Source organism: Centropristis striata, chromosome 16 (assembly GCF_030273125.1).
Source record: "Centropristis striata isolate RG_2023a ecotype Rhode Island chromosome 16, C.striata_1.0, whole genome shotgun sequence".
NCBI lineage: Eukaryota > Metazoa > Chordata > Actinopteri > Perciformes > Serranidae > Centropristis > Centropristis striata.
In genome coordinates this window covers 2,808,700-2,831,769 of record NC_081532.1, presented here as the reverse complement: position 1 = coordinate 2,831,769, position 23,070 = coordinate 2,808,700, and the positions used below count along the sequence as shown (strand labels likewise).

The window sequence follows — 23,070 nt, the reverse complement described above, 5'->3', positions numbered from 1 at the left end:
GAGCGCAGATACACAGATCACCTCTTTGGCCAATCAGCATATCTGTTTTCTGCACTCGATTGCTCTGGCCTCAACTACCTGGATGTCCATCGCATAAAATTGAATTGTGAGAACTGAATGTTTCAGTTCCAAACTAATAAATTAAATTTCACTTTACAATTCAGATTCAGTTTTCCAATGCAATGATTCAAATTGAACAAAACAAATTCAAATTATGTGACTCAAATTCAGTTATTAACACAATTGTTCAAGTTAAGCAATTCAAATTCAAATATAAATCATTCAAATTCAGTTTATGGCGGCACATATTTCAGCCCATATAGATGCTGCCAGCAGCCGGTTAGCTTAGCTTAGCTTAGCATAAAGACTGGAAACAAGGGGAAACTGCTAGCCTGCCTCCGTCCAAAAAGGTGACATCATAATCCACCTAGCAGCTCCTTTAAAGCTCCGTAGTTCACTTTGTATCTACAAAATAACTACTCCATCTTCTCCTCACACATTCTGACACTAAAACTTGTCAATACAGCGTACCAATCTGATATTTGTGAGCTTGTGTTTTAAAAATTTAAACTGTGGGAATTGACGGGGGACCTGTTGGTCTAGTGGTTAACATGAAGTGCAGTTATTTGTGTGTCATTTATTAATCTCTCTTTCTCTCCCCTTGTTTCATGTCTTCTCCCAACTCTTAGCTTAGCATAAAAGGCTAAAAACAGGTGAAAACAGCTAGCACGCTCCATCTACTAGCACCTGGAAGGCTCACTGGTTGTATTTTGTTAGTTTACTGAACAAAATATCAAGTGATAAAGAGGTTTATGTATGAGAACTACTCCTTGGCTGGAAGCTCTAACTTTGTGGAGTCTTCGCTGGTTGCAAATAGTCTCGAACAAAACCAGAAATAAAACCAGGAACCGCTGTTTTTACACGTTGTTGCTCGTTTGTTTCATCTGTACAAAAACCAGTAATGAGACCTAGAAACAAACAGAGCCAGGCTAGTTGTTTGCCCTTTTTCCAGTCTTTGTGCTAAGCTAAGCTAACCCGTAGCTTCATATTTACCACGACAGTAAATATAAATCTACTGCCAGCAGCCAGTTAGCTTAGCTTAGCTTAGCACAAAGACCATCAGTGGAGGAAAAAGCTGTCTGAAGGTGACAAAATCAAACTTCCAACCTCGCTGTAAAACAACAACGTGACGGTTTTACACATCTAACAAATAAACTCTAAAAGTGTTCATTAGTGGGCTGTAGAGGTTCTGCTGCTGTTTCACCTCTTTTTACTAAGCTAAGCCAGATGCTAGCTGCTAGCCGTAGCCTCATATTAACCCTTAATAGAGCACTCATTGAAATGCTTGCAAATTCCAAATTTCAACCCTAGAGAATATTGGAGGATATTACATGAGGGAAATAATATTTTGAGAAAAAAAATGTACAAGGTTAAAGTGGCAAATCTACGAGAAAAAAATGTGCAGATTTATGAGATTTAAAAGTGGTGAATCTGCAAGAAAAAAGTAGTTTTTCCCCCACTTTAAATCTCTTAAATCTGCAACTTTTTTTCTTGTAGATTTGCCACTTTAATCTAGTAAATTTGCAACTTTTTTCTCTAAATATTACAAATCCATGTGGTTCTATGACCTCACAGAGAGACAAAGGGTTAAAGCTACGGCGCTTCTCTTCTAACTCTGCAAGGAAGCAAATAATGCAGGTTTCCCAAAATGCTGAACTGCTCCTTTAAAGACAGAAAGGTGTTCCTGGTGGATGCAGCGCTGCTTCAAACAGACCGTTTGGTTTTTCTGTCAGAACTCTCCAGAGACAAATATTCAATCATCCCAGAGAGATTTCACTACTTTTCCTTTTTCCTCTTTCAGAAACTTTACCATCATCTCCATATCACAAACACATTTTATCTCCGTTACAGTTACATCATCTGCAAAGCTTAAAAAAAACACATGCACCTCCAGCATTTTATACAAGAGTATGATACAAAATAAGGCATTTCATCGTGTTGAGTATTCATGTGGCGTGTTGAGTGTTAATGCATGTGTGTGTGTGTGTGTGTGTCAGTGTGTTTATGCGTGTGTATATAGCAACCACATTTTAATGTTATTTTTTTTGCCCGCCTATAAAAAGACTGCAAAAAACAAACATAAAGTCATGATAACTCTTACTTAAAATATATATATTTGTCATATATATTTACGTATATATTCATATGTAAAAAACAAAAACAAAAAAAAGGTAAGAGGGGAAAGAGAAAAGCCCAAGAGGTCCCTGTGATAGGCCAGTTCTCAACAAAAAAACCACCTCACTCAGCCTCTCATTCCATCACCTCTCCGGTCGCCACGGTGACCAGCTGCAGAGGGATCTCCTGATTGGCTACGAGGTCGTGCGGGGCGGTCTGCAGGATGAGCGTGGTGCCGTCGGCGGTGATGACGGCGTCGGTGGTGGGCGGCGGCGTGGAGGAAACCCCGCCTTTTTTATTCTGGTGAGTCTTTATGTGCTTGGCCAGGTGGTCGCTCCGCATGAACCGCTTGGAGCACTCCGTGCACACAAACTTCTTCTCCCCTGGAACACAACAGAGACGTTAAAACATTTGCTGGGTAACTTGGGAATTTAAGTAATTTAGTTTTTTTCTGTCATTTTTGTTCATTTTGTGTCTTTTTTTTAATAATTTAGTGTATTTTTTATAGTAATTTTGTGTCTTTTTTGTGTCATTTTAAAAATAATTGTGTCTTTTTTGGCATTTTGTGTCTTTTTTAAAGTAATTTCGCATTTTTTCAGTGATTTTGTGTCTTTTTTTGGTAATTTTGTGTCATTTTTGTGTCTTTAAAATAATTTCATTTTTGGTAATTGTGTCTTTCTTGGAAATTCTGTGTATTTTTTTAAATAATTTTGTGTCTTTTTTGGTCATTCTGTGTCTTTTTAAAGTAATTTAGTGTTTTTTCAGTCATTTTGTGTCGTTTTGGTCATTTTGTGCACACAAACTTCTTCTCCACTGAAACAGGTCAGAGACACGGAGACCTCAGCAAATAAAACCTTTACTGATTAACTCGGGATTTTTAAGTAATTTAGTTTTTTTTCTGTCATTTAGTGTAATTTTTGGGTAATTTTGTGTCTTTTTTTAAATAATTTTGTGTCTTTTTTAAATAATTTTGTGTCTTTTTTGGTAATTCTGTCTATTTTTTTAAATAATTGTGTGTCTTTTTAAAGTAATTTAGTATTTTTTCAGTCATTTTGTGTCTTTTTTTGGTCATTTTGTGTCATTTTTGTGTCTTTTTTAAAATAATTTTGTGTCTTTTTAAAGTAATTTAGTGTTTTCAGTCATTTTGTGTCTTTTTAAAGTAATTTAGTGTTCGTCCGTTTAATGGCTTGCAACAATAAACGTCTCTGTCCAGCTTCAAAGGAACGAAGAAATGGAAAAGAATGATTTGAGTTTATTTTTTACTATTTCTGTTCTGACATCCAGCAGCAGAGGGAGACATCGTTACCCTGAAACTCTTCTGTTCCCTCTGTTCTCTTATGCTTTTCATAGATCACAATGTTTTCCTCTCATCTATACTACCACACTTTTGTGATTTTTTTGAATGGCATATTATATTATTTCACGGCATTTTATGGTATGACATTTTTAAAGACATCAGTATGACTTACTATATACCAAGACGTCTTTGAGAAGTTTTTATGGTGTACTACAATATGAGTTTTTGTGGCATTATTACTATTAAACTATGACATTTTTTATAAAATTTCTATATTTTTAAGACATTTTTATGGAATGCTTTACTCCTGAAGACTTTTATAAAAAAGTCTCATCATTTTCTCTGAAAACATTTTTGGTATTTTACTTAATAAATTATCAATATGACTATTTCTGTTGTAAGCAGCTATTTAATCATAATCAAGTCTCTTTTTCACACTAAATCACAAGTAATTCAACTTTTAGTGAATGCTGCCTGTATTACTTATATTATATATTATATTTTCAGTAACTACTACAGATCATGTATTGTTTATCTCTTGTAAAAGTCACACAACAGCCATGGTTTTATAAATCCCAGAGACAGAAAGAGCCTCCTGCTAGAGAGATTCAGCTTTGGAGCTGCAGCAGGTTTTCATTTTCTCACTTCACAGCTGAAGCTCGACACCTCTCATCACTGAACGTTGTGTAACCAGAAACAATAGCAAGTCCAGCTGCAGCCAAACAGGAAAGTATTCTTTCTGTTTTTCTATCTGTTTTAACTTGCAGAGTCCTAAAACAGGAACATCTCCTAGAGCAGAAGTAGAGAACCTGAGGCTCCCTTTTGCTGTGACCAAAACATTTAGACCACATAAAATATTTTTAAACATATTTGTTTACATTTTAAATTGTATTTTACATTGGTGTAGACCCAAATCATTTTGTTTTCTTCGATTGTAAAAATGTGCAGCTTATATACGGCATTAAAACATTATTATTTCTTACTTTTTGGTCAACTTAAATATACATCATAGCTTATGAAAGTCTACCTATTAAACATTGAAATTTCCTATTTCTAATCACCTCTGATGTCAGATTTTTTATATTTTTGGATGTACTATAAAAAGGTGTTTTTGTTTATTTTTAAGTATTTTTGGAAATACTATAACCATAACCATTTTGACCACATGCTATTCTAGGACTTTCATTAGATTTGAAGACATACTACACTATGACTTTATTTTTTTAATGAAATTTGAAGACATACGACACTGACTTTTTTTCTGTTTCTGGACAGCACATAATATGGTGTTTTTCAGTCATTTCTAGCCATGTTAAGCTCTAATATGTATAATATGAGTGTAATTCCTTCCGTTCATCCGTTTTTCACAAAGGATGTATCACCCAATCTGAGCTCAATGCATCCTCAATGGGGTTTTTCGGCCATATTGGATTTTCTGCCATCTTTGATTTGATCAAAAACCTTCCATTAATGTTATACTTTATTACATTATTGGTAAAAAAAAGTGTATTACATTATTGGGAAATGCACTTTATTACATTATCGGGAAGTTATTACATTATCAGGTTTTATTACATTTTCAATGGACTCAAGTGCAGATTTTTATTACATTATCGGGAATTTATTACATTATCAGGTTCTACAAGGCTGTTTTATAGTCATTCTAAGGCTTGAAATAAGGTTTGCGGCTCCATTCCAACATTTTTTTCCTTTTTTTGGCCAAGTGGCCATAAGGTTGCCTCATAAAGGTTGCCGACCCCTGTCCTAGAACAATAAGCGTATTGATAAATGCTCATTATGATCTATTACATATTAGTACAAATGCAGAAAAAATTGTCCATATGTACTGGAAACTTAAACTGATTGTTTATGATCAGTTGTTTTTTGGTCTTTTGTTTTTGAGATGTAAACATGTACTTGTATGGGTTTTTGTTTGTTTTTTGTCTTGTTTGTTTTTGTTGTTTTAAGTGTTTTGTTATAATCAAAGTGTTGTTGGTGTAGGCTACTGAAAATCAATTGTATGTGATGTCAGACCATCTTTTTTTATTTTTATTGTTCAAGTAGGGGGCAGACAAATATAAGAAATGTTTTCTTCTTGCTGCTTCTTTCCAATCATGAAGGTATAGAGTGTGTCTCTGTACACATTTTGTTGTCCACCTTCATGAAAGGAACAAAATAAATAAATAAAAAAATAAAAATAAAAAAAATAATGAAAGCTGGTAGGCTAGTTTAGACTTAGAAGGCTGTTTTATAGTCATTCTAAGGCTTGAAATAAGGTTTGTGGCTCCAATCCAACATTTTTTCCCTTTTTTTTGGCCAAGTGGCCATAAGGTTGCCTCATAAAGGTTGCCGACCCCTGTCCTAGAACAATAAGCGTACTGATAAATGCTCATTATGACCTATTATTAAAGCTGGTAGGCTAGTTTAGACTTGGAATGGCGCCGCAAACCTTATTTCAAGCCTTAAAATGACAATGAATAAAATGAAATAAGATTTGTGGCTCCAATCAAACATTTTCCCCCCTTTTTTTTGGCCAAGAGGCCATAAGGTTGCCTCATCCTGTCCTAGAATAATAAGCATATTTGAGCGTGTCTCACCTGTGTGTGTCCTCCTGTGTCTCTGCAGCTCGTCGCTCCTGGTGAATCTTTTCCCGCAGAACATCCAGTTGCAGACGAAGGGTCTCTCCCCGCTGTGCCAGCGCAGGTGAGCTCGCAGGTGAGACGTCTTGCCGTAAACCTTCCCACAGCCCACAATGTGGCAGATATGCTGCTTCTTCTTCCCCATACCCGAACCTCTGTGAACGGCAAAAAAATGTGAGTAGAAAACACAAATTCTGTGGAAAAAAAGGAATGGCAATGTAGGTGTGAAAAGGGAATTTAGAGACACAAAAGCAAGAAATGCTACAAAATAAAATAATAATAATAATAATAATAATAATCCTGCATCACTGTGCTTGTAAAGAATCAGACGAAACATTTGCATTTTGTATTTTTGCATGCAAATATGGATTTGCATGGAAATCTGAATGCCACATGAACAGGATTTAAAACCTGTTTAACTACTTCATGTGAGGCTGGTTGCAACGGATCGTTTCCACTTAAAAAACAAGTTCTAAAACTGTAAAAGAGCAATAAAAGAGAAGTAAAATTTGAGTTTCTGAGACATTAAATGTTTAGTGCAGCCGCTGCAAGGAACAACACCTGGGTGTTTCACTGAGGGAAACAGGTTTAATGGTTTTAATAAACTGTCTGACACTGAAAAAACCTGCATAATGTGGTTGTAATATATTTTTATTACCATAATTATGATGTTTAATAAAGTTTTAGAGTATGATTTAGTGTAGTTTAGTTAATTTTGTATTTTTTTTTAATGAACAAAGCTGAACACCTCCTGGTGTTTCTGTGTATCCGTACACTGCAAAAAAAAAAGGTGTGTCTACAAACCAGATAAAAACAGTACATCTGAGGGAAATGATCTTGCTGCATTAACAGATAATTTACCTTGACAAGATTTATTAAATTAAGATTATTACAAGATAAATTAAAGCTGCCAGCAGCGATGAACTGGACCGAGCAGAGTGACCTGATGATTATTTGGTTCTTACCAAGATAAAAAAAACTTTAGATTTAGAAGTGTTACATAATTTATCTTGTTTTAAGAGTTAATTTCTTATTTTAAGCTTTCAACATGCTTATTTCTAGATTGAATAATTTTAATTTAAGAAATCTTGTCAAGGTAAATTATCTGTCCATGCAGCAAGATCATTTCCCTCAGATTTACTGTTTTTATCTGGTTTTTAGAAACACCTTTTTTTTTTTTTTTTTTTACAGTGTATGTCTAATCATGTTGAATGATTAAGTTTCTTTTTCTTAAAATAACTATTTCTGTGTCTCTTTATATCTCAATGTACATCTTTTTTTTGGTGATTTTACATCTGTTTGTTTTGTTTTTGTGTCTTTTTTAGGTCATTTTGTGTCTTTTTTGGGGTAATTTTTACATCTTCTTTAGTATTTTTTTGTCTTTTTATGTCTTTTTTGCGATTTTACGTCTTTTGTGTCTTTTTTGTGTCATTTTTGTGTCTTTTTATGGTAATTTTGTGTCTTTTTTTGGTCGTTTTGTGTCTTTTTTTTATTTTTGTATTTGTATAATCATCAGGTCACTCTGCTCGGGCCAGTTCATCGCTGCTGGCAGCTTTAATTTATCTGGTTTTAAGAGTTAATTTATTATTTTAAGTGTTCAACATGCTTATTTCTAGACTTAATAATCTTAATTTAAAAAATCTTGTCAAGGTAAATTATCTGTCCATGCAGCAAGATCATTTCCCTCAGATTTACTGTTTGATCTGGTTTTAGACTAAACACCTTCTGCAGTATAATGAGTGTTTTAAACCGTCCCACCTTCCTCCTGACTCCTTGCAGTTGGGGCAGGTGCAGGCGACCCTGCGGAGCCGCTTCCCCTCGCCGCCCTGCGTCTCCATGTCCTCGTCGGCCATCTGAACACGCAGGTTGTTGAGGTCGCTGGGGTTCAGCGTGGAGTTCCCGCTCAGCTGCCACTCCTCGGAGTCCGGCTCCTCCTTTATCTGGATACCTGAACCAGACAACAAGAAGAAAAAGCACATTTTATATAAGAGAAATTTCACATTTTCTCCTTAAAATGAGTGATAAAGGAGGAACTGAAACATTTTTGGCTGTTGAACTCCCAATGGACTCTTTGTTATTTTTAATAGATTTGTTTCCTGACCACCTGTTTACCACAGAACAATGTTATATATTACACATACTGTTGATGATTGCAAGAAAAATTATTACTAGGGCCGGGACTTTAACACGTTAATTAAGATGAATTAATGACCCAAAAATTAACGCGTTAAAAAAAAACTGACGCATTTTAATCACTTATTTTTGCACGGCGGAACGTTTCTCACTGGATGAGTTTCAGGAGGACCGATTATACTGGAGCACCAACTAGCGTTGATGAGTTCAGACAACAACAAACCACAGTGAACATGAAGGAAGAAGCTGATGAGACCTTTGGTTGGCCCCGTGGATGATGGGACATTTAGTTACTAAAAACCAACGGATGGAAGTGGCCAAAAAAAGACACAAAATAACTAAAAAAAGGACAAAAAAAAGACAAAATTGCTAAAAAGATCCCAAAAGGGCACAAAATAACTAAAAATGACACACCAGACACAAGATGACTAAAGACAGACACAAAATGACAAAAAAAAGACACAAAATGACCAAAAAAAAGACACAAAATGACAAAAAAAAGTCACAAAATGACTAAAAAAAGACATAAAATGGCCAAAAAAGACACAAAATAACCAAAAAGTCACAAAATGACCAAAAAAGACACAAAATAACCAAAAAAGACACAACAGACACTGATCGATAAGAGCATGGTTGTGTTGCTAGGCAACAAGGAATTCACATATCACCATAGCAGCACATCTAGCCTCAAGTATCACCTCAATGCTAAACATATAGCAGCTAGCGGCTAGCGTGCTAGCTAGCGTGGATTGTGTTTTACTTAAAAAACCAAAGTATTCTAGTTTACAGAAGGTCTACCTACCTATAGGCTACCTGGATTTATGAAATGTACTATATTTATAAATATGCTATTGCTACACTTAATGGCAAAAATTGCACTGATCTGTTGGACTTGAACAAAAATAAACAATATTTTTGTTGCTTAAGCTTAATATGTATTCAGTCATTATTCAATGGTATACTAAAAATCCATGTGAAAAAAATTACTTCTCACTGTCCTCAGGTCAAATAGTTAAATGCGATTAAAATGCGATTAATCTAATTAATTAGAGGCTTTGTAATTAATTAATTTTTTTAATCGAGTCCCGGCCCTAAAATATCCCTTTTTTTTGGAATACAGAACCAGATAAAACATGTGTAATACCCTTTACAGTGCTATTTGTGTGACAGATGAGACCCAATCTCAAGATGTTTTGATTTGTTTTGCTTGTGATGTTAATTGCCTGTTAATGTGCATAAAGGCAATAAAGTTAAAATTAAAAAAAGCATGATAATAATACTGAAGGGTCCCGTACCGGCGGGACTGTTGGCGTTCTCCTGTGTGTACTGGACTCCGGTCTGGACTGCAGAGTTGACGGTGACGGTCTGCAGGTTGGGCAGGTTGACCTGGCCGCTCTGGCCCAGAGGGAGGGTGTGGACCGGGGCCAGGGTCAGCTGCTGGGCCTGGCCCTGCCCCTGGGGCAGCTGGAGCCCCTGAAGGGACTGGACACCCTGAACCTGAATATAAAAAATACAGAGACGGGAAATATTATAGTACTCTGAACATAAATACAACATGCTGCTGGACCCTGGAGACTTTTTCTTTGCTCCTGACACATTTTACTCACAGTTGACCTGTTTTTTACTGCAACAAATAAATTGTTCATCTCCATCAAAACAGCACAATAATGACGACAAGTAGTGAGAACTACTAATTTTTTTTTAGTGTAGCATAGCACAGCTAGAACGCCATAAATCATAATATATATATATATATATAACATTTTTAAAAGTGCCCACAAATGCCACAAATACTCGAACAAAAAGGGAATCCATATGCGACAGTCTGAACTATTGACATAATTATTATTATATTATTATTTATGAAAAAATTTTGTGTAGCATAGCACAGCTAGAACGCCATAAATCATAACACAGAATTCCATAAATGATTAAAAAAGTATTAAGTTTAACTGCATTCATTATTTATTTTACTTTTTTTTTTTTTATCAAATTTGATCTATATATATACATATATATATATATATATGCCACAAATACTGGAACAGAAGGGAATCCACATGCGACAGTCTGAACTATTGATATTATTATTATTATATTATTATTATTATTGTATCTTCTCCTCTCTGCTCTGTGTAAACAAGCAGGTCAGTCGTTCAATTTGACTGAATTTTTGTCATGTGACTGTTGTTCTCAGCCCAATCATTCATGGCTTCTTATTTGACAGAAATGCAGGAATTCATTTTTATTTTTTTTACAAAATATAAAGGACTTCATTTTGAAGAAATACTAAAATTCTTAAGCTTTTATTTGGATATTTTTCCTGACAGAAGGCTTCATCACACACGGTCAAAAAATAAAAATAAAATCTGACAATATTTTTTGTTGTTGCAGTTACTGGCTATTATAACTGGTGTAATTTTGGCGATTTAAATCCATTTGTTGCTTCTGAACATAAAGAAGACTTCCTGTGCGTTACCTGGAAGGTCTGCCACTGGATCTGTCCGGTAGCGGTGACGGTCTGGGCCTGGATGAGGAAGGTCCCCGGGTTCACCAGCTGCACGCTCTGCAGAGTCTGACCTGCTGCGTTCAGGTCCTGACCAGCAGCCACCTGGGCCTGGTCCCCAGACAGCTGCAGGATGGGCTGAGAGATGGTGGTGGCGTTAGAGGTGGACACCTGCACAGAGAAACATTAGAGTTACACACAGAGGCTGAGGAGGAAGCATTCATGTCCTGTTTCTATGTAGCAGGTCAGTGAAGAGTTAGCATTAGCATTAACCCTTAATAGGACACTCATTGAAATACTTGCAAGTTCCAAATTTCAACCCTAGAGAATATTGGAGGATATTACATACTGCCAGAATGTGTAAATAAAAAGTTGCAGACCCGGGGAGGGGGGTAATATTTTAAGAAAAAAAGTTACAAATCTCAAGATTTACGGTAAAAAAAGTTACAAATTTGTGAGAAAAGAATCTCAAATTAACAGTAAAAAAGTTATAAATTCATGAGAAAAAAATCTCAAATTTGTGACAAAAAAAATCTAGAAAATTTATGGGGAAAAAAGTTACAAATTCATGAGAAAAAAATCTCAAATTTGTGACCAAAAAATCTCAAATTAATGGTAAAAAAGTTTACGAGATTAAAGTGGCAAATCTACGAGAAGAAAATGTGCAGATTTATGAGATTTAAAGTGGTGAATCTGGGAGAAAAAAGTTGTTTTTCCCCCACTTTTTTTCCCGTAAATCTGTGACTTTTTTCGCACAGATTTGCCAATTTAAATCTCTTAAATCTGAGACTTTTTTCTTGTAGATTTGCCACTTTAATTTGCAAAATTTTTTTTGCAAATTTGCAACTTTTTTCTCTAAATATTACCTCCCCCCTGGGTTTGTATTTTTATTTTTATTCATACTAGGCCCTAATATGCCGTCATAGTCAAGTTTTCCTCGTACAAGTCACTGAAGAATAACTCAACTGTTTCTTGCAGATTTTTTTCTAAATTTTTCATTTTTACATTGGAGGTCAATAGAGTCAATATTATTATATTATTATCATACTGATTGGTCAGATGTCATGGTGCCTGATTTTTGCTGATTATCTGGAAGAAATCCATGTGGTTCTACAACCAAACAGAGAGACATGGGGACCCAGTTAGATATCCACTGAAGCTACTAAATATAATTATTCGCCCCATAAAGAGTTAAACTGCAAGATAGGTCACTTCCCACAAGCGAATAATTTATTAGTGGTTATTGACCCTCGAGGAAGGAAGCGGCGGACACGTGAACTGATTGTGCAACAGACCATAACAATACAAAAAGAACTGGACTATGACGGCATTTTAAGGCCAAGTATGAATAAAAGTAAAAATACAAACCGGGAGGGAGGGAGCTGCAAATTTACTAGATTAAAGTGCCAAAGCTACAAGAAAAAAATGTGCAGATTTCAGAGATTGAAAGTGGCAAAAATGCTCGAAAAAAGTGGGGGAAAAAACAACTTTTTTCTTGCAGATTCACCACTTTAAATCTCACAAATCTGCACATTTTTTCTCGCAGATTTGACACCTTAATCTCGTAAAACTTTTTTTCTCCAAATATTACCCCTCCTCCCCGGGTCTGTATGTTTTTATTTACACATTCTGGCTGTATGTAATATCCTCCAATATTCTCTCGGGTTGAAATTTGGAATAAATATATATATTATGTAAATATGTATGTCTAGGGGGAAAAAAAACAAAAACTGTTAATTGAGTAGTGGAGAAGGTTTAAATAACGATATTATGCTTCATTCTACTCCTTTTGGGACATGTTGCATTCACATTATAGCTTTTGTTTTGACTATTGCTATTGTTGTTTTGATTATTCTCATTGGATTTGTTTGTTTTTGAGTTGACTTTGTTGTGTTACTCGCACATGTTCGAAATAAAAGAGCTGAACTGAATTTGCAAGTATTTCAATGAGTGCCTTATTAATGGTTAAGCATTAATCTTGTTATTAATCTGCGAGCGAGGTCACTTCCCACAGGCTGAGAGTTGATTGGTGGTTATTGACCCTCGGGGAAGGAAGCAGCGGACACTTGAACTGATTGTGCAACAAATCATAACAATACAGTCAGTCAGCACTTTAACTGTAGTTCTGCTCTTTAGAACATGTGCAAGGAATAAAAAGCTAAACAAGCTTTCTTTACTACGAGACAGACCATCTAGGTGTGTCAGCAGAATAAACTTTTGGGAAATTTGGCAACAACAAGTGAATTCCCATGATGAGTGACATACACAGTAAGCTGGATTTTATATGCCTCATCATTAAATATCATGTTCCTAAATGCTACTGCTGATAATAAAATACCTGACTTTTCATACAAAAACAATACTTTTTATTACGGGTGTCACATTTTCAATTCTTAAACCGATAATCGATCCAAATTATTGTTTCATTTCACTTTCATTTATCTAAATACAAAGCATTAAATCTGATATTTCTGCAGGATCAGCAAAATTGAAAATTTGACCAAGTGGCCCAGAAGAACTATAGCATCATATCACACTAAATACTAATATGTCTTCTCTTTTTAAGAATTAGAAATTGGGTATGAAACCAATCATCTGCTGATCTTCATGGATCAAGACTAGACAGTCTAACAATGACATAGCTGTCAGTGTAGGGAAACATTTTTCTAAATCATAAACATTATTGAATCATTCCCTTAGATAGAGTTGTTCTGATTCCAATATCAGTATCGAAAATTGCTCGATACTGCTGAAAATTTTGCATGGGTATCAGCGAGTACTGGAGTCCAGGCACTGATCCGATACCAGGTCATTTATTAAATTAGTAATCTATTTACTGGTTCGCTCCGTTAAGCTCTGGCACGGTTCTTCTTCTTCGCCGCTCTTAAAACAGTTATTTATTTAAGTTGCTGTTGGACTACTGTTTTTTATACTGTACCTTCATGTTACAATATTGTGGCTGCATTTTAATTAAAATATATCCCTAGATTTATTTATTTAAGATGCTGTTCCACTACTGTTTTGTATACTGTTTTATTTCAAAATAAAAGTAAAAATGAATGGCTTGAATCTGCTGTATTTATTCATGTTTTATAAAGGGTTTAACCTGAGCCAGGCCTTACCACAATGATAATCATATCACAGTCATGCAGCTGTAGTATGATATATTTTTTATAACATACTGGTATCGGAATTGGTATCGGGAGGGAAAAAATGGTATGGGAACATCTCTACCCTTAGATTTGAAAGTCTAAACTAACAATGGATTTGGAGAATCATGACCCCTCTGTATTAATGATAACTTTGTGGAATATTACCAAGCTTTTTCAACAAACCCTTTTATAATTGAACTTAATAAGACAACACTGTTACTATCTAACTTTCTGGTCAAAGAACAAATATATATATACGAAACTACACACGCATGATACCAGGGTTCAGTTTCATATAAACTCTGAGCTACAGACACAGTTTGGGTGGTAACAAGAAAGCCTTGTGGTCTAATATCCAGACCCTCATCAGCAGCTATAACCTTAGTGTGCACCAAAGAGGAAGTTTACCTTCTCAGGTTTTCAGAGGCCTGAATTTGAAGTGTCAAACATTTCAGAAAGAAATAAACATCATTTTGTGTCACAGATTTGTGTATTTTCTTCTGACCTCAAAGCCCCTAAAGCATATCACACACACACACACACACACACACACACACACACACACACACACACACACACACACACACACACACACACACACACACACACACACACACACACACACACACACACACACACACACACACACACACACACACACACACACACACACTTGTACTTCTATCTTTGTGAGGACCCTCATTGGAACAGTAAATTCCCTTGCAAGGTTATAATAGTTTTGGATTTTTCATTAGTTTTAGTTTTAATTTGGTTGAGTGAGTTTGCTAGTCTTAGTTTAGTATTTTTTTTTTAAATGCTTTAGTTTTAGTTTAGTTTTTATGAGCTGTAGTTTTTTTTAATGTGGTATTTGTTGGGTGGGAGATTAAAAGGGGTCACAGTAAATTTTGCCTTTATTTCCTTTGTCTGATCCATCTTCATTATGTATGAAAAAAGCTGACAAAGACGAAAAACGAAGGTAATTTTCACTATAATTTTAGTTAGTTTTGTAACCACACAATACAGTTTCAGTTAGTTATCATCATCATGTAACCTTTAACCCTTAAAACAAAGTCTGAAATCTCCAAAAAGCCTTTAAAGAAGTGAGGACCGGCAAAAATGTCCTCACTATGTTGGTTAAAAACGTGTCCTGGTCCTCACTATGTAGGAAGAACAAGAACACACACACACACACATTCTTGTACTCCTATCTTTGTGGGGGCCCTCATTGGAACAGTGGATTCCCTTGCAAGGTTATAATAGTTTTGGGTGTTTTAGAATCACACTCTCACCTGGATCTGCTGCAGGTGGTTCTGGGAGTTGTAGTTCTCCGAGGAGGGGTCTGAGACGCCTGCGGACACGGCGGTGGCCTGGGTCAGGACCCCGGTGCCGTCGATGGTCTCCGGTAGGTTGGAGGGGTTGGCGTTGGAGGAGCTGGTTGGCACGTAGAGTTCCTGGTTGGTGCCGCTCACCGCCACCAGCGGCTGCTTGGCGCCGCCGTCCTGCCCCTGATTGTCCAGCGTCTGGCCCCCCATGATCAGCTGACCCTCAGCCGTCACCCCGGTGGCGATGGGGACCGTGTGCGCCCCCGTCAGCCCTAGAGACTCCAGGTCCACGCTGTTTATGGGGACGAACGTGATGTTGCCGGGCAACCCGACTGTGCTGGTGTAGGCCGACCCCCCCGCTAGCGAGACCCCCTGGATGGACTGTACTTGGCCCGCCTGCGTCAGGAGGTCCGTGGTCGTCGTCGTGGCGCAGCTGATCCCGATGCTGCCATGGCCGCCATCTTGGAGCAGCTGGATCTGCCCCGTGCCGTCGTCCAGGCCCTGCGTGAACCCTGACAGGGTCCCGTCTGCATTCTGGATCTGAGGGATGACCTGAAGGACAGAGAGACAGTTTACATTTAGTCATTTAGCAGACGCTTTTATACAATTCAATTCAACTTTATTTATAGAGCGCATTTCAAACAAACAATTGCGCACATGCACACACGCATGCACAGTTCAACTGAATGCTGTTGAACAAAGATAGGTTTTTAATCTGTTTTTAAAAATGGCTACTGATGTGGCTGTTTAACTGTCCAAAGCGACTTACAGGACAAAAGGGGAACAATCAAGGTTTAGTGCAATAAGAGGCATTAGTGCAGCAATAAGTGTGAGTGACAATTCTTTAAAAAAAATGTTCAATTTTTTAAATTTTTATTCTATTTTTTATTTATTTATTTTATTCTATTGTTGCACTGTGTTTATATATTTTAGTATATTAGTTTTTACCATATTTCCTGCAACTGTGATATCTGTACAGCACTTTGGTCAACCCCGGTTGTTTTAAATGTGCTTTATAAATAAAGTTTGACTTGACTTTAACCCTTTGATGCACAACATATAAACACCTTCTAATGCACAACATCGGTCTAAAGTGACCCGATATGTATGAGTTCTTATGTTCTATATCTTTGCAATAAATTATTTTCATCATTCAATATTCCAGGTTTTCCTCAATTATTTTATTTTTGATCATCATACATCCTAATTTTATGTTTTCCTTTATTCATTTTTTTAAATAAAATCCCGTTTTGTGTCACTACTCTTCTAATGCACAACATGGGTCAAAAATGACCCATATCCATTTTTAAGCTAAGTAGCTTGCTAAGCTAACTACTCTGCTAACTTCTTGGCTAAGTATTTGTCTAAGTAGCTTGCTAAGCTAACTACTTAGCTAACTTCTTGGCTAAGTAGTTAGCTTAGCAAGCTACTTAGCCAAGTAGTTAGCTATGTAATAATACAAAAACTTTTTTTCTTCATAAAGTATGAGAGGCAAAATAGAAATAATGATCTGTTGTTATCAAAAACAAGATATTTAAAGAATACTTGGAATATTCAATCATAAAATAAGTTGATACCAAAAGATAGAGCACAAAAACACACAGCAGCATTAATAACATGGGAAATGAATGTGGGTCATTTTTGACCCATGTTGTTCATTAGAAGGGGATAAAATATGTTGTGCATCAAAGAGTTAAAGACATTTCTTCTTCTTCTATGTTTGTACCTGATACTGAATGCCCGACACCCCGTTGGCTGCCGCCTCGTTCCCAGACGCCGTGACGTAGATGGGCTGGCTGGGCAGACTGCCGAGAGGAAGCACGTACTGGCCGTTGGACGTGACGATCCCAGAGTTAGGAATGTGAACGATCCCCTGGTCTTCTTTCCCAGTGGAGACGGGAGTCAACACCTCCCATCGGTCTGAACTCGTCAACTGTATGGCTGACATGTCTGTCGTCTGCAAGCACAATAATAAAACATCAACATTAATAAGGACAGATCACTAAACCAGTTATGGATCCAGATACTGTTCAGCCTCATCACAGAGACTCAACCTGTTGAGGCTGAGCTGACAGAAGATTTTAGAGTTGGTGTATATTTTATATTGTTACTATTTATTATTATATTATATATTATATACTGTACTATTATTATTATATACCATTTAGTCACTATAGCATCATCTACCTACCAACTGATCTTTTTTTTTTTTTTTTTTTTTACTTCTTAAGTGTCCTTGTTCTATTCTGTGTTTTCTTCTATTGTTGTTTTACATTTTAGTCTTTATTTAGAATCACATTTCAATATCACATTACAACAGTCATCACTGTTTTGATAATAGACACTGTGATCCATATTTTCTGATTTTTATAAACAAACGAACGAACAGAACTTTCCATCTACAGTAAGTAGTAAAAAACAGATTAAAACATTTTTTTTAAATGTTGTTTTTATTTATTCTACCTCAGTATTTTATTTTATTCTATTGTATTTTATTGTACTTGAATACCGGACTACAACCGAATTTCCCTTCGGGGATGAATAAAGTAATCTATCTATCTATCTATCTATCTAGGGTTGTTAAAAGTATCGATACTCAAAAAAGTATCGATACTAAAACGTTGTATCTGGATACATTACTCATTTTCAAAAGTATCGATACCTAGCCAAGAAATGAACACTTAAATTAAGTTATTGTTATTTTTTATCAAGCTTGCCTAATATTGTGCACAGCATACAACCTCAAAATATTGTTCTAATTGTCATTGTTTATTGTATTTATTTATTTTTTACACTACCTCAGACCTGAAGCTTGTTATCATAGTTGCAGTTTCTTTTTGCACAACTGTTTTGTTGTGTAGTTTTTTGTTGTCTACATAAGAGTGACACAAGCCTGTCAGACACATGTTGAAACTTGTGTCACTCTTATGTAGACACCTTCAAAATAAAGTGTTACCATGTCTTGCTTAAGTCACAAAGGCATGTTCAAAAAATTGCCTAAGTCACATTTTATTTTGACTTAGGCATAATAAATCTGCTTAAGTCACAGACTTGACATAGGCCATTACCTTAAAGGGGTAAAATCACATGATCTGAGGATGTAGGTGATTTTACCATAGGTAGCAATGAGGAGATGATTTAAGCAAAAAAACAACAACAATTTTGACAAAAAATGACTTGCCGATTATTTTAACAGTGTGACGATATATTTACCTTTTACCACTTGGGTACATATTTGTACTAGGGCTGGGCGATATATCGATATAAAAGATATATCGATATATTTTTAAACGTGATATGGAATTAGACCATATCGCATATATCGATATAGTTCAAATTTGCACTGTGATCCTTGCTCCAGGCTAGCTGAGGATTTTATTTAAGATATTTTTTTATCTAAACGTGCACTTTAGGGAGCTTTAATTTTAATATAAGGTTCTCCTGTTGTTATACAGTATTTATGTTTACTTAAATAAACGGTTTCAGTAAAACTACTTGTGACATGTCATATTTGGCTTTGCGATAAAAAAAACATCAGGATATATATTATATATCGATATTCAGCCTAAATATATCAAGATCTGACTTTTGGTCCATATCGCCCAGCCCTAATTTGTACCTTTTTTTACCACTTGGGTACATATTTGTACCTTTTAGGCTTGTCAAAAGTATCGATACTCAAAAAAGTACCGATACTAAAACGTTTTATCCAGATACAATACTAATTTTCAAAAGTATCAAGTATCTGAAGTTTGTTATCATAGTTGCAGTTTCTTTTTGCACAACTGATTTTTATTATAAATATTTAACCTGTGGTTCTGTTAATTTTTTCTTGAACATGTTGAATTTTTCTTGTTAATAAAAATATTTCAGTTAAATTTTGGGGTCTTTGTTTTTATCCTTGTGGTATCGAGTGTCGGAATCAAGTTGAAAATTTTCGTATCGTGACAATAATAATTGTCTTTTTCTTTTATTATTCTATATTTTAACTGCATTCTCAACTGCTGTTTGTTTTTAATGAACTTCTGTATCTTTACGGTGAACCGAGGGAAAATTTCCACCATGGTGGATAATAAAGATTTATTGTATTGTATTGTAATGTTAGTATCGTGACAACCCTAGTACCTTTTACCACTTGGGTACATATTTGTACCTTTTAGGGTTGTCAAAAGTATCGATACTCAAAAAAGTATTGATACTAAAACGTTGTATCCAGATACAATACTCATTTTCAAAAGTATCGAGTATCTGAAGCTTGTTATCATAGTTGCAGTTTCTTTTGGCACAACTGTTTTTTATTATAAATATTTAACCTGTGGTTCTGTTAAATTTTTTTTAACATGTTGCATTTTTCTTGTTAATAAAAATATTTCTGTTAAATTTTGGAGTCTTTGTTTTTATCCTTGTGGTATCGAAAACGGTATCGAGTATCGAATATTTTCCTTAATATCAGTATCGAGTTGAAAATGTTAGTATCGTGACAACCCTAGTACCTTTTACCACTTTGGTACATATTTGTACCTATTAGGGTTGTCAAAAGTATCGATACTAAAAAAAGTATCAAAATTAAAACGTTGTATCTGGATACAATACTCATTTTCAAAAGTATCGAGTATCTGAAGCTTGTTGTCATAGTTGCAGTTTCTTTTTGCACAACTGTTTCTTATTATAAATATTTAACCTGTGGTTGTTAATTTTTTAACGTGTTGCATTTTTCTTGTTTGTCAAAAGTATCGATACTCAAAAAAGTACAGATACTAAAACGTTGTATCCGGATACAATACTCATTTTCAAAAGTATTGAGTATCTGAAGCTTGTTGTCATAGTTGCAGTTTCTTTTTGCACAACTGTTTTTAATTATATATATATATATAACCTGTGGTTCTGTTAATATTTTTACATATATACATACATATATTTTTCTTGTTAATAAAAATATTTCTGTAAAATTTTGGGGTCTTTGTTTTTATCCTTGTGGTATTGAAAATGGTATCGAGTATCGAATATTTCCCTGAGTATCGGTATCCAGTTGAAAATGTTAGTATCGTGACAACCCTAGTTACCACTTGGGTACATATTTGCACCTTTTGGGCCCTCAGAAAGGTACATAAAGGCACCTTAAGGTCCAATAATTGGCCCTTGGAGGTACATTAGTGATTGTACCTTGAGGGACATAAAAGGACTCGTACTGTATTCTGATTTCTCAGAGTGAAGGACACATCACACTTTAGATCAGATCACAAGGAAAAGAAAAAGGGTGTTAGAAGCAGCAGCCTGGCTTTAAATCAGCTATGGATCCAGATCACATCAAAGAGAGTAAATCACAAGGATCATATAGGATTTGTGCTGATGCAAACGATGCTAAAGCAGCAGCAGCAGCAGCAGAGTGGAGCAGATAGCAGGAGGAGCTGCTGCTGTGGGGGATGGGTGGCTATTACAACACAATTGAACGCTCCTGTTTTTGCTTATGGTGGAACATTATCACAGTATCAGACATGCTCCCAGCCCAAAGGCACTCCGGCTGTGTTCCAGCCAGCCGACCCAAGTGACTGACTCCAGTGTCCTACCCACTATGGGCGGGTTTTACAGGGGTAAAGTGGGTGGCCGTTATTGAGGGGAACACAGGAAGTGTACGGCTTTCACCCCATGCCATAGAACATTTTAAAAACGTGTGAACTCCATGCTCCATGCAAAAAAAAATTTTACAACCAGCAAATCCGAGCGAGAAAGACGAGCTAAGAGAATGAGGGATACCTGTGTCTCCGTGGCTCCGCCGGGCTGCAGAAACTCGCTTTGGCTGCAGCTGTCCACGTCCGCGGACGCCATTTCTCCTTGTTTCAGTGAGACAGAGGCTGCTAGCAGGGGGAGAAGAGAGGGAAACTCGGAAAAACTCTGTAATCTTCCACTCCTTCCGGCCACAAAAGCCCGCAAAGCATGCCCACTGTGCGGTCCCACAGGAGCTGGCTGCGTGATTCAACTTTTATAGCGCAGATTGTGACGCGATTTCGGCCCCGATCGACTGTTTACTTTGTGCTCCTTATGTGCAGCTTTAGTTAGATAAAAACACGCACAAACTCACCGATTAGTTGCCCGCTTCGATCCGCCGAGTGTTTACGGACCAGTCATAGCGCGAGAGGCCGTATAAGCTGCTTCATTATTAGACAAAGTCAACTCCAAACATGATTATTTTATCAAAGGCGGGCTATAAGTGTTGATCGGTGAATTCGGGTCGATTTTTTTTCTATTTTGATTGACGGTGCGGGAAACACAAAAAGGCGGGACTTAACAAGCTTGACCCGTCGAATTTGCATCACATTTCAAGGACGTCCCGCCCCTTCTTCTCTCCGCTGATTGGCTGAGCTCCGGGTTCGCCGGATGTGATTGGCTGAGCGGAATGCCAGTTTATTTTTTTTATGTGCTTCCTGTTTGTTGTTGAAACCAGACAAGAGAAGGAATGCAGTTGTTGAATTCCCAACAGAGATACTTGTTAGAAAACGGCGGTTAATGTCGAAGTTAGACGCTTTATTTAACCGTTTTCATGTTAAATTAAGTTATATAGACTTTTTATATATATATATTCTAAATCTGGCTCGTTGTTTTGACAGTTTTGAAAGTTTTATGTTGAGTGTAAATCTTCAGTTGGCCTCCATTACTACAGAAGTTATTACAGTCTTTAATACTTACTTATAGCTGGTTATAACAGTTTATTTCGCGTTCAGATTGTCACATAAATAACCAAAATAACAGTTGTTAATATTAACATTTACAAATGAGCGTTTTTAAATGAGAAACTGTCTTCAGTGTCGATTATTTATACAAAAAAATCCCACAAAACATGCAGAAAAAGACACAAAAAATCCCCAAAAACATAAAAATGTTTTTAAAAAGTACATAAAAATTACGAAAAACATTAAAGACAAAATATTGCAGTAAAAATGCTGAATGCACACTGCAAATTTGAGAAAAAAATGGATGCCATTGGCTAAGCGGAATGCCAGTTTATTTTTTTATGTGCTTCCTGTTTGTTGTTGAAGTTATACATTTTATTTCATCGTTTTCATGTTAAATTAAGTTATATAGACTTTATATATATATATATATAGACTCTGAATCTGGCTCGTTGTTTTGACAGTTTTGAAAGTTTTATGTTGAGTGTAAATCTTCAGTTGGCCTCCATTACTACAGAAGTTATTACAGTCTTTAATACTAACTTATAGCTGGTTATAACAGTTTATTTCGCGGTCAGATTGTCACATAAATAACCAAAATAACAGTTGTTAATATTAACATTTACATATGAGCGTTTTTAAATGAGAAACTGTCTTCAGTGTTGATTTATTTGTGGATATTTATACAAAAAAAACCCACAAAACATGCATAAAAAGACACAAAAACCCCCACAAAAAATCCAAAAAACATAAAAATGTTTTAAAAAAGTACATAAAAATTACAAAAAACATTAAAGACAAAATATTGCAGTAAAAATGCTGAATCCACACTGCAAAATTTGAGAAAAAAAATGGATGCCATTGGCGAAGCAAGTAGTTTAATTTTTTTATGTGCTTCCTGTTTGTTGTTGAAACCAGACAAAAGAAGGAATGCAGTTGTTGAATTCCCAACAGAGATACTTGATAGAAAACGGCGGTTAATGTCGAAGTTAGACGCTTTATTTAATCGTTTTCATGTTAAATTAAGTTATATATAATTTATATTTTTATATACTCTACATCTGGCTCGTTGTTTTGACAGTTTTTAAAGTTTTATGTTGACTGTAAATCTTCAGTTGGCCTCCATTACTACAGAAGTTATTACAGTCTTTAATACTAACTTATAGCTGGTTATAACA

The 23,070-nt window shown here is 35.8% G+C and overlaps 1 protein-coding gene across 2 annotated transcripts; it reads right to left on the bottom strand.

Moving 5' to 3' along the window:
• Positions 1-1,877: 1,877 nt before the first annotated feature.
• LOC131988315 (transcription factor Sp3-like) lies at positions 1,878-21,504 on the bottom strand. 2 transcript variants are annotated; one of them, XM_059353433.1, is made up of 8 exons: positions 20,979-21,504; positions 16,951-17,181; positions 15,192-15,776; positions 10,724-10,921; positions 9,540-9,741; positions 7,870-8,059; positions 6,070-6,266; positions 1,878-2,558 (listed from the first exon to the last, which is right to left on the bottom strand). In XM_059353433.1, exons 1-8 carry the CDS (start codon positions 21,048-21,050, stop codon positions 2,311-2,313), a joined length of 1,923 nt encoding a protein of 640 aa, XP_059209416.1. In that variant the 5' UTR covers positions 21,051-21,504; the 3' UTR covers positions 1,878-2,310. The 2 variants fall into 2 exon arrangements, with proteins under 2 accessions (XP_059209416.1, XP_059209417.1); XM_059353434.1 differs by having other exon boundaries at positions 21,304-21,504.
• Positions 21,505-23,070: the final 1,566 nt, after the last annotated feature.

Bases quoted from the DNA above. Each gene is read 5' to 3' on its own strand.
- LOC131988315 (XM_059353433.1), bottom strand. From the start codon at position 21,050: ATGGCGTCCGCGGACGTGGACAGCTGCAGCCAAAGCGAGTTTCTGCAG. The intron at 10,922-15,191 runs GTGAGAGTGTGA...TTCTCTGTGCAG, and splicing joins ACCACCTGCAGCAGATCCAG to GTGTCCACCTCTAACGCCAC. The intron at 6,267-7,869 runs GTGGGACGGTTT...TGCCGTTCACAG, and splicing joins TGCAAGGAGTCAGGAGGAAG to AGGTTCGGGTATGGGGAAGA.